An 11419-nucleotide genomic window follows, 5' to 3' on the forward strand; every position below is an offset into this window, starting at 1 on the left:
ACAACATTTGGTACCCCAAGTTCAACTTCAGCAAGTAAATAGTGTGTGGGGCATTGCACTGTCTGGTCTCTTGGACAGTAAAGGGGAGCTGGAGGAGTGGAAGGAGATGCAACAGATCTCTCTCTGTTCCCCTGTAGGCGAAACATCCTCCCCACTATCAACTCTACCTACCTCAAGAACTGCATCTATGACTCCCAGACAGATCCCTTCTGCCCTATCTTTCGTTTAGGGAAAATCGTTGAAGCTGCAGAGCAGAACTTCCAGGAAATGGCTGTGGAGGTATTTGGCAGACCCTTCTGTTGGGCCTCAGCTGTGTAGAAGAGGAGTGGTAGGTGGTTGTCCCCCCCTGCCTCGTGGCATGAGCCACAGGACACAGAGTAGCTGCAGAATGGAGAGCTGCTCTGGCCAGAGGGACTGGAGTCAATTCTACTTAGCAAGTATTTGGCCTTGGCTTGTTTGGGTGGGGTTATGTGCAAGGTCCTTCTGTAGCAGGGGGAAGAGTGTTTGACTGAGACTGAGACAAGGGCCAGTAAGTCAGGGTCCCGGTCAGCAGAGAGCCTAGTGCTGGGCTGGCTGGGCACTTGGACTGCTCACCTTCTCCTCTTCTCCACCTGGCAGGGTGGAGTCATGGCGCTGCAGATCAACTGGGACTGCAACCTTGACAGAGCTGCTTCCCACTGTGTGCCAAAGTACTCCTTCCGGCGCCTTGACAACAAGGACTCTGCCCACACTGTCTCGCCTGGCTACAACTTCAGGTAATGTGGCTATGGAGGGCACCGGGTGTCCCTGCGGCTCAGTCTGCCACTGGCACAGTGTTACGGGCTGCCTGCACTCCTCTGACAGTGGTGGGTAGTCCTTGGACTTTTGATGGTGCTGTAAAACTTGGAGAATTTCTCTGATGCTGTAAAACATAGAGCAAACCACAGCAGAGGGGGAAGGTCAGTGAAGCTCCACTGATTGCATCAGTGTCTGAGTCATATTTGCGTCAGTATTTGGGTGGCCATTTGGGCCAGCCTCCCGTGGCATGGCAATGTGAGAACTGACTGTTTCAGGATGTGCTGATAGGGCAGTATTTGAGGGGGCTGGGGTGCGGGGGTGGGAGACTGAAGCACCTCCTTCACTGTGCATGAGGGAAAAACTGACCTCTGGAAAGTGGCTCTGTCAGTTGAAGACCGTATCAGCACCAGGAGTATTCTTCTGGCATACACCACCACATAAACATTCTGGCCAGTACAGGTAGGTCCAGCACCTCCAGTAAAACCGCCAGCACAGAGCCACGTAGCTGGTTGCATCCAGACTCACAGCTGTAATAATATGGATTGGCTACCTTGCCAAGGTCCTTGCAACAGTCCTGCTCATGAGGAAACGTGGCTCAGGGCTATGCCTGTTTCTAGAATCACAAACTCTCACTTAGCACAGGGGATCTCTTTTGGTGGAACTTGAATGAATTCACTGAGAAGCTGCTGTCATGCAGACAGCACAGGTGTGTGTTTGGGAGGTGCCAGGCCTGCAGGTATTGGGGTGTCAGGTGAGACCGGCTGGAGGATATCGCAGCCCGGCTGGTGCGGGCTCTGAAGTGCTCTTGCTAATTCCAGATCGTGGTGCAGGCCTTTACCGATCCTTCCTCTTCTCTTCTGCCCTCTTCTCTGCTTCCTCCTGGCTTAGTCAACCATGTGGCGGAGTAAGTCTGATCTCACTTACTTGTTCTCATCCCTTTTCCCTATCATTTGCCTGCGAGTCACATTGTGCGGGACAAGGAGCAGCCTTTGTGTGACAGGCTGAGCTGTGCTGCGTCCCTCGCTGCCTGCTCCCGGCTCTGCCCTCTCGTGGCTGCCTGCACTCCTGCAGCCTCCCGCTTGCCTCTGTCTGAGGGGCTGATTCTCATGTGTCGCTGAATTTCTTCCTGTCTGTCCTTCTGCTCCCCTGCTAAAGCTAACTTCCTCCCCTTCCTATGCTTTGCAAGTTTCCTGATTTGGCTTGTGTTAACTGCTGTCTTAAATTTGCCTGTTCTGGGCTTTTCTCCTATATGTGCTTGCCTGCATGAAATCTCCCTCCATCACTTGGGGCTTGTCTCTGAAAGTACCAATGTTCAGCCCATCCTCTTGGGATGGAGGACACACCTGGATGTTGCATGATCGCATAAGCAACCTAAAAATTTCCAGCTAAGCTCTGACCTATCTTTGCTCCAGGTTTGCGAAATACTACAAGGATAGTAATGGCACTGAATCACGGACGCTTGTCAAAGCTTATGGCATCCGCTTTGATATCATAGTGTTTGGAAAGGTAGGGTGACTTAATTCCTGGAGGTCTTGCAGTGAGGGCTTTCAGAGATGCTGAAAAACATATTCACCTTTGTAACTGTCTTTTAGGCAGGAAAATTTGATGTAATTCCTACAATGATTAACATCGGCTCTGGCTTAGCGCTCTTTGGCGTGGTAAGTGACACTGTCTGTACTTAGACTCAATTCTGGATTAGTGCCTCAGTTCTGAGGCTCATTGTCTTAAACTCTTTCAATCTCTACTAGGCAACAGTGCTGTGTGACATTGTTGTTCTGTATTGCATGAAGAAGAAATACTACTATCGGGAGAAGAAGTACAAATATGTGGAGGATTATGAACTGGTAAGCATCAGTGAAGACAGAGTGAAGTCAAAGTTGCTTCCTCCTCTGACTCTGCAGCGATTCTGAAACAGGATTTAGAAAGTCCACATCAAACAGAGATTTTTGAACCACAGCTCTGAGAGAAATTTGTCTTCCTCAGAGAAGCTCATTTTTACCTCAAAGCTGTTGCAGGGAGGAGCACTGGAAACAAATATTGTCATGTTTCCTGGGCAACCACTCGTGGAGAGGGAAATGTATGTTCAAGAACTTGTCATGCCACCACTGCGCCTCTTTTTTTGGGTTGCAGTCCTTGGCAGTTGCCTTCTGAGAGCTGCAGACAACAGCTCTGTCCTCATCAAATCCTTCCTTCTTGGCTTTTGGGGGTTCCTACTGCTATGAACAAACCCACTCAATGGGTTGGTATTTTCTGAGACCAGTATGCTGACAGCCACAGCTTTGCCTCCCTTCAGATTCCAAGTGATCTGTTTGGCCAGTAGAAGGATTTAGTGGTGTAGTGGGGTAGCGTGACTGCTGCTGAGGGTAGAGCTCAGCCCTGTGCTTGGTGGGAAGTGTTGCTGCGGAGGGTGGATTTCTGAATCAAAAGACCTTGTGGCACTGGAAATGTAAAGTCTGTGTAGCAGAGAGTAGCTTGTCTGTGCAGAAGGTTTTATGTGAGAGGAAGGGGGAGAAAGAAGAGTTTTCTGGCAGAGAACTGTAATCTCTGATCCTTGCAGGGAGTCAGTGAGACATACGGAACAAACTCCTGACCTCCTGCTGCTACAGCACCAACTGCTGCTGTGAACTGCTGCTGTGACTCTTACTCTGACCCTGCCAAGAGACCCACCCCCTCTCCGTTGGAAGGAAGAGGGGCACGAAACTGAGGAAGGAACCTTCTTTACTACTCTTCACTACTTTTGCTGGCTGGAGCCAACCCCAGAGAGAAGAATTGGGTCTGCTCCTTGTCTGCTGTCTTTCCAGGTTGATTGCACTAAGCACAGAGGGAGGATTATGCTTTTATGCCAGGCCTCTGCACTGGGTAAGCCTGGGACAGGGACTGCTCTGGCATTGTCATTCTGACAGTCCTCCTTTCCCTGAGCTCACCGGTAGCAGAGACCACAGGGTAAAGACCACAGGGTAACAGGCACAGTTTCTCCCTTACAGTGAACATGGCCCCTGCCAGGTGTTGCCTAACCTTGGGAGAGCAGCTCCGTACTGTTGTCAAATCACTTTTCCTTGCCCTGACCGATTCTGATGCTTAGGTGAGCCTGTGCCTACTATTTAATCATGTCTCCAAGCTCCAGTGGCCACAGACTGAGACAAAGCAGTGTCTGGTTCCATTGTGCTATGGTAAATGGCTTACTGGTTACAGAATTTTTTTTCTGTTTTGTCTAATTTTTATGGTACTACTTTAAAATTTACTTTCTTTTTAATAAAATATTACTCTCAGCCCTCATGAATCCTGCAAGCTGGGTTTTGCTTGTTTATTTTTCCCCAAGGCCTGTGAAGGTTAGGGTCAGTGAACTGTCTTCATTTTACACAGATAGCAACTGTTCCTGGAGAGCTAGCAAAGCCAGTACTGCTCTCTGCTTTGCCTCTTGCTTCTCTCAGCAAGAGTGCTGCTGCAACTGCAGCTTCTGCTCCACCTTGATTCTCCTAACACTATGTCTGTGTCTGTTGCATTAAAACTCTATCCAAGGGAAAAGACTTGAAAGTTAGAGGCCAGGGTGGATAGCCTGGCATGGCCTTAGCCAAACGCTAGTACCAACTGGTCAGAAGAACAGATCTATTACTCCCTGGCATACCACCACCCCAACACCCTGTATCTGGGCTGCTGCATTTAATGGGTTTACACAAGTTGATTTAGGTGAATTTGTTGGCTTTTATCTTCACATGGCCTTGAGCATCTCTAGTGATCACACTGGCATACAAGGTACAGCTCTTCCCTTTCTCTGAACCTTTTCTAGTGTTACAGAGCCCTGGGACCTATTCCATACCTCCAGCATCCTGGCTGGGGCTTTGCTGCCTTTTTTTTCCAGCAGCGCGATGGGTTTGCTACCGTATTATCATTTTGTTTTATTCTTTATTTGCCTGCTGCTGAGCACTAAGCTGAGTGTCACAACTCAAAACGGTGCCTTTCCAAGAGTCAGCGCGCTAGTCTGTGCATGTGAATGGCTCAATTTGGATTATGCAGTGGCTAGAGCCACTGTGGTCTCATCCTTGCCCAAGGTCCCCAGTAATGGTAGAGCACCAGACTTCACTAAGACAGGAGGGTGCTTTCAGGCTCCTCTTCCAAGAAGCAAACTCTCATAGCTTGATAAAGACCAGTCAAATAGGATAATGGTTCCACTTGATCAACTAACTCTGGGTTTGGTTGCATGTCATTTATTTCAACTTGTACAGAGAAGCTTGAACAGCTGTGTGGAAAAACACTTAGTAGTTTGGTTTGTTTTTTTTTTTCCTCCTTTCTTCTTAGGTAATATAATTTAAAAGAAGTAAATACACAGTATTTAAACTTGATACACCTGATAAAGTTAAATGCATAATAAAGGGGTAGGAATGAAACACAAGCCTCGGTCATTAAACAAAGTATAAAAATCAGCAATAGTCCAGGACCTTAGAAAAGAAACAGATCAATTGCCTGATAGGTAAGAGGGGACCACCAAGAAAAACTACTCAGGACAAGAGGCCTGGTTTCCCCTTAGCACTTTCTGTGTGCTTTCAGAGCCAAAAAGGCTTAGTACCCAGCATTGAGCCTGCAGTCAGCACTGGGCTTGCTTGAAGGGAAGGGAGTTGGGGAAATCATCTATAGCCCAGTTCCAAGGCACCAGCACCACTATAAGAAAAAAAAGCTAGCTTTACTACTAAGGAACAGCAGCTAGGGAACTGAGCAGATCCATATATACAGTACAGCTTCTCTAACAGGTCATGCATTTAGATAGATCTTCCTCACACAGCCACGCTTTATGCTTTCAACAGAACTAATCAACAAGAAAAATCTACATCGAGTTTCTTTCAGAAATGTGCATTTGGCTGCAGCCCTACTGGAGCTGGCACTAAAAGACAATTGTTTTGGAGAGCGCCTTAGGGAAGTGCTGAGCTTTAGGATGCTGACGAACCAAGCACGGGCTAGCCATAAGACACTGATCTATGGTAATATCTGAGGCCCAGTAACTATGTGGCTGGGCATCAAGGAACTGGTACAGCTTATTCTGTTTAGAAGCTGTGTTGCACCTGGCAAGCCTGTTTGGTAAATGTAAACTGTCTCGCTAGGCACCTGACAAATCACAAACCAGAGATACGCAGCACAGAGCATCTCTACAACTCACCTTTAACAAAACACACCACACACATTACTACGCACCAGCTATAAATAATCAGATCCCCTTTTTTTTTTTTTTTTGCAGAACAAGTCCATTTACAAGGTTAGAGAACCAAGCTGCCCACTCGCACGCATTTCCACAATGAAAAGTCCTCTTTAGGAAAGGGGGAGCAGGCAGCTATAGTAGTGCTGGCACCCACATTACCTGTTTGGTTTTCCCATAGCTGAAGCTGCAGGGCTTTGGCATAGCCTTGGACTAAAACGGGAGGAAAACTGTGCGTGTCTTATGGCTCCAAACTCCATAGTAGTGCTCCTAAACCACGAACCATCGTCACTGGCTTTGGAGAGAGGCCAGCAGCACAATGTTTCGGTAATAAATAGCGATTTAGGGGGAGCATGGCTTCAAGTGATCGAAAGATGTAAGGGACAGTTTGTGTAGGCACCTGCGCGCTTGCTAACGCTACGCCAGCTTTAACAAAGACCCATCCTAACCAGAAATTACCAGACTAGGTCCAACTACAGCAGGGCCAAGGACCTCAGTGCTCTGCTGCTTGCAGTGCCCAAGATCAAGGAAGACAAGGGGACAGTCACTTCCTAAAGGCAGGGCACTCACGGCCAGGGTTAGCAGGCAGACATCTTAACATTAACCAAAATGCTTGGGTCTCTCCTAGTGCCTTCTTCCTCAGGGCAAAGAATTGTGCCTTAGCAGTCCCTTACATGCTTGGGACATTCAAATCCTCCCCCTCTTTCAGGTACACCATCATTTTAAATGCCTTATTCAAGGTCACACCCCCATATCAGACTGAGAAGAGAAGTCAGACCTTCTCCCCCCCAGTCCCCCACTCCATACACAAAACAACTGTACTTACCGTGACCCCTTTCCCCAAGCAAACCCTGACTCTTCTCCAGCTCACCCGCAGTCTGCTGTTCTCCAGCTTTGTCCAAGCACAGAGAACTTTGGAAAGTGAGTCTGGACGTCAGAATCTCTCCCACCACACTATAGATTTTTTTTTGTCTTTTTTTTCTTACAAGCACCACATAATAATCAGAGTAATCTGACTGAAGGTGAAAGAGCTCTTCGTAAGAAACAATCCATGAATTAGGTACACACTTAATTTACTAACAAGCCTCTGATCCACAGGCATTCACAAATTACTGGTAACGAACTTGCAAAAAATACATAGCATTGGCCCCAAAATCCAGATTAAGAGTTTGGAAAACAAAAGTTTCTTTGAAAATTACTAGCTAATCTAAGTATTTCATTAAGATCTTAAATTCTAAGCAAGCCCTAAGTCTATACTTAAAAATAGCATGAGTTGTATTATTTTTAATTGTAGTAAACCATGTAATGTACATGGAAGTGAAGGATTTTACCCTGAATTTTATATTTAATATCTACCTAGATCAAGTAAAAGATTTAGAAACAAACTGTTGTTAGTGCTTCCTCTGCTGTTCAAAAGACACATTCAGCTAAACACCACCTTTCACTCCTATGTCTGCAGCAAAAATAGTTCAGACTGAACTTAAGCCCTTAAATACCTTTTCCTTTCATACACTGAATACTCAACTTACCAAGTCCTAGTCACACCAAGACCTTAGGAAAGGTGTTAATTACCTTAGGTGGTAATTAACCTCACTTTTTGAACGTCCCAAAGATGCTGTTTAATACAACTTGGCTCACAAAGGTAGGCATTCTTTAAAAAGCTGAAAAGGTGGGTTTTTGCTTTGTTCCCATGCAGTTAAAAAGGTGTCAATTAAAAACAAACCAGAACAACAGGAAATAGATGCAACAACATTTCCGGTAGGTCGTGAACTCTCAAAGTGCGCACGTGTAGTTTTACTGTTGCGTATGGCAAAAGCTTCACCCTTCTGTGTGTGCCCACCGACTACACGATGGGCGTACAACACCCCTGGGACACTGGCGTTAGTCCCCAGAAATTATTTGGCATTAAAACCAGGTAAAAGCAGTTCCAAATGCATTTTTGTTTGACTGTTGGGTTTTTTTTTTTTGCAAAGCATTGTTGCTGCTCAACACGATAGCTCACCTCTCTGCTATCAGCCAGCACCTTCCCACAAGAAGTCAGCAGTCCAAGCGATCGGAGATGTTCGATGTTTATGACAAGTAGTCGGATGTCTTATAACATGCTGCTAATGTAAGCTCTACATCCAGCATCATACTGAAATAGCGCCATGTCATGCTGTGTTTGGTGTAGGCTCTGTTAATGTCGCTCATCCTCAGCTGCACACTTTAGTAACATACCCCGGACCAAGTTGCTCAACAGAACCATAAAGTCGATGCTCATGAAAGAAGTTCCTCCTCTCCCACATTGGGCAAGTCGTTGCATTTCAGATTATCTTCACTGCCTTGTTTCCTGCTTTAAAAGGAAATAAAACAGTTGCTGAGCTACTTGGAAAAAGGCAAAGCAGGCAATGAGACACCAGCATCTGCCCCTTCCCCGCCACAGGACCTTTGGGACACTGAGCACATGTCGTCTCCCCCCAGCTCCCCTGTAACAGGCTGGAAGTGCCATAAAAAGATGCTTTTCAGCCCATCGGAGGGGCAGGATATGCCATGTCACAAAAATCATCCCACAAAGCGGTTGCAGGTCAGACAGAGGGTGTGTTAACATCCGGGTTACAGCCCCACATGAAAGATGCAAAGCCCAACTTCTCCAATTCTCCTCCTGTGCTGTGCAGTGATTTCCAGAGCACAAGACAAGCTGCAAACGTCCTTTTGGGCCGAGGCGAGGCAATGACACTTACGGCAGCAGGTTCCCAGGGGCAGACAACGACCGCTCCTCCCTCCTGCTCCCCTCAAACGGGTTCCCGAAGGATCGCTTCCGGATCATTGTTTTAACCAAGATCTGCAAGACCAGATTGGAGTTCATCAGGGATGCTTTCCTTTCATTCAAGAGCAACAGGAACATCCAACCCTCATGCCCAAGTAATTCAGAAAACTAGTGAAAACAAGTCAAAGTTCTCTTTAAAAAAAAAAAAAAAAACAAACCAAACACCCAAAAAACCCAGAAGGAAGCATGTTTACAAGTCTCCAGGTGCTTAATACAGGGGCTGTATCCTCATCTGAAACCCACAGTGCAACAACTGAACACGCAGATGAGAGCCACACTAGGTGTGAGAGGCTGGAAAGGAGAGCAAAGCCAAGTCTGGAAGATTTTCTCCCCCCAGAAGTAGGTTTTACTGATTACTGCATCCAGTACCTGCAAATTCACAGTTCCCTGCAGTTATCTGGCAGAAGAATTCATTGGAAAGGGAGAGGGGAAGGAAGGAACTGGCACAATTTTGCCTTAACATTTACCAAAACCAAGCTGAAAAATTGGCTGTTTGTCTAGCTTTGGCTGCAAAACACAAAGGTACCCAGCGTCAGCTGCAATTGGAGACTGCTGGGAACAGAGCAAGTGTCAGCATTCTTCCCAGGCACCCCCCAACTTATTTTGCTGGTGGGAGCAGAGAACAACGTGAGCAGCACTGGACCCTGCCTCGGCATGTACATCCCGGTCTGGGAACCCCTGGCTTCATTTGATACTGCTTCTCGTGCCTCTGTGCCTTTTTTATCTGCTCACCACGGTTCACCGAGAGCCCTTACACATCTGAAACGCACAGGCCAGCAGGGTCCCGCGGGGGAAAGCATTTTATGCGAGAGTCGAAGCCACGTGAATCTCGTACTCGAGTGTTAACGCCTGCAGTTGGATGCACAAAGATCAGGCTCCAGAGGCTAATTTTGAAGAACAAAAGTAAATGGGAAAATCTGAGATCTGCCTGGAAGCGGTGCGTTATTTAAGAGGCAAGAGTCGCAGTAGAAGCTCATTTGCCCTGAGCTGTGCTGAACACATCTGGATTTTCAATGGGGCTGGGAGCACTGAGCCATCTTCTGCTGCATCGCAGCGAGACACCTCCAAATAGGAGAAAGGGGGAAAAAACCCCTCATCAATGGTGATCTCTTTAGAGCAAGATCTGCTTTTTCAGCTTGAGCAGTGCAAGGCACATTTGCATATTAATGTATCTGCAGTTGAAGAGACTTCTGTGGGGTACTGAAGCGGGAGAGAGCTCCAGAAATGGAGCTAGATGTGAGCACAGCCACGATATGGAAAAGAAGCTTCAAAGGGAGACCTGTACTTCAAAAAAAATCACAGCCTGGGTGTCTACAGGCAGATAACACCACACCAGGGAACTGCAAATGGTCGCTCGCTGTTTCTCCTAGCATAAGGGCTAGCGGGCACCCAGAGAAATCATTACATTCAAAACCCAAAAGGATTTCACTTTCCACACAGGGCAGGGTTACACTGTGGTTCTCACCACCACAGCGGGTTGCAGAGAATAAAAATACGAGCTTGAAAAGAGATGAGATGAATTCACCAAGAATAGCTCCAGGCGGGGGCTGGCGCATGCCACGGCCCAGATAAAATCTCCATCCTGGGAAGCTCCTGCAGATCCTACGGCCCCATGGGCAGAGCAGGGCAGGAGCTCCTCGTGCCTGGCCAAAACACACACTCCCGGCTGTGGGCAGGTCCTGGACCAGATGCTCTTTTGCCTTGAGCAAATACAGCGATATTTAGGCAGCCAGCTCAAGCGTGGCGACTGGCAACCCGCTGATGGGTCCCTTTGGGACTGCTCTGAAATATTCCCCCACACCGCGGGGTACGGCCACCTCCAGTGAGGTGCTGAGACCCCATCTTGCAGCGCTTGCTTCTGAGAGAGGGAAGGTCTTTGCTCTAATCCTGCCCAATGCTTTTGCCCTTCAGCAGCAACCTCCAGCTGCTTGGGACCGCCCCAGGAGGCAGCGTGGACCCCGGTGTGCATCCACAGACCATCGCCTCCCTCGTACTCACCACGGTAGCCAGGCTGGGGATGTGCTTGACCGAATTCTCCACCTCCTCCTCTGTCACCTCGACGAGGGTGCAGTTCTCATCCTCTGTGGGCAGCAGCTCCACTCCGTTCTTGGTGACCCACGGGTGCAACTTCAATTAATAACACAGCCTGTCAGGAATGATTTCCTCTTTTTCTTAACTCAAACAACAGAAGCCTGGCAAACGCATCTCCTTGCCAAAGCTACGGCCCCTACGTGCTCCTGAAATATCAGGGAGCAGGGGAGAGACATGCCATCTCACTGGCAAGTCAGCTCACCCTGGCGCCGCTGGGAACAGCTCAGCCTGGAGCAGAAAATGCTGCGGTGCGGCTCATCCGGAGCCAGCACTGGCCCCATCTACACAACCGAGCAGTAACCTTGGTGACATACAGCACTGGGCATCTCAGTGGGTTTTAGGGAAGACGACCTATTTCCACTCTCATCTTACGGATGAGACAGCACCAAGAGGCAGGAGCGATTTATTCCAGACCATACGTATGAGCAGTAGTGATAGGAAGACCCACCGAGCCCTAGTCTTGGACCTGAATTAATCCATGACAGAAGGCAGAAACCCCTTTCTCCTTGCCCACACACCTGGCGTCTTGGGCAGCTGCAGGAGGAGCACAAAACGGTTCA

The 11419-nt window shown here is 48.0% G+C and overlaps 2 protein-coding genes across 2 annotated transcripts in view; one reads left to right on the forward strand and one right to left on the reverse strand.

Moving 5' to 3' along the window:
- P2RX4 (purinergic receptor P2X, ligand-gated ion channel, 4) overlaps positions 1 to 3535 on the forward strand; it is an 8564-nt gene extending 5029 nt beyond the window's left edge. Inside the window, exons 7-13 of the mRNA XM_009321221.1 lie at positions 2 to 34; positions 138 to 279; positions 619 to 755; positions 2190 to 2283; positions 2370 to 2435; positions 2526 to 2621; positions 3335 to 3535. Of these exons, the coding sequence (XP_009319496.1) occupies positions 2 to 34; positions 138 to 279; positions 619 to 755; positions 2190 to 2283; positions 2370 to 2435; positions 2526 to 2621; positions 3335 to 3367 (601 nt within the window). The 3' untranslated portion in view covers positions 3368 to 3535. The remainder of the gene's footprint in view (position 1; positions 35 to 137; positions 280 to 618; positions 756 to 2189; positions 2284 to 2369; positions 2436 to 2525; positions 2622 to 3334) is intronic.
- Positions 3536 to 4960: 1425 nt separating this feature from the next.
- The window catches only part of CAMKK2 (calcium/calmodulin-dependent protein kinase kinase 2, beta), an 11648-nt gene continuing 5189 nt past the window's right edge, over positions 4961 to 11419 (reverse strand). Inside the window, exons 13-15 of the mRNA XM_009321222.1 lie at positions 10767 to 10895; positions 8683 to 8783; positions 4961 to 8294 (exon numbers count right to left, since the gene is read on the reverse strand). Of these exons, the coding sequence (XP_009319497.1) occupies positions 8219 to 8294; positions 8683 to 8783; positions 10767 to 10895 (306 nt within the window). The 3' untranslated portion in view covers positions 4961 to 8218. The remainder of the gene's footprint in view (positions 8295 to 8682; positions 8784 to 10766; positions 10896 to 11419) is intronic.

The sequence above is a fragment of the Pygoscelis adeliae genome, unplaced genomic scaffold (assembly GCF_000699105.1).
Source record: "Pygoscelis adeliae isolate BGI_AS28 unplaced genomic scaffold, ASM69910v1 Scaffold93, whole genome shotgun sequence".
Taxonomy (NCBI): Eukaryota; Metazoa; Chordata; class Aves; order Sphenisciformes; family Spheniscidae; genus Pygoscelis; species Pygoscelis adeliae.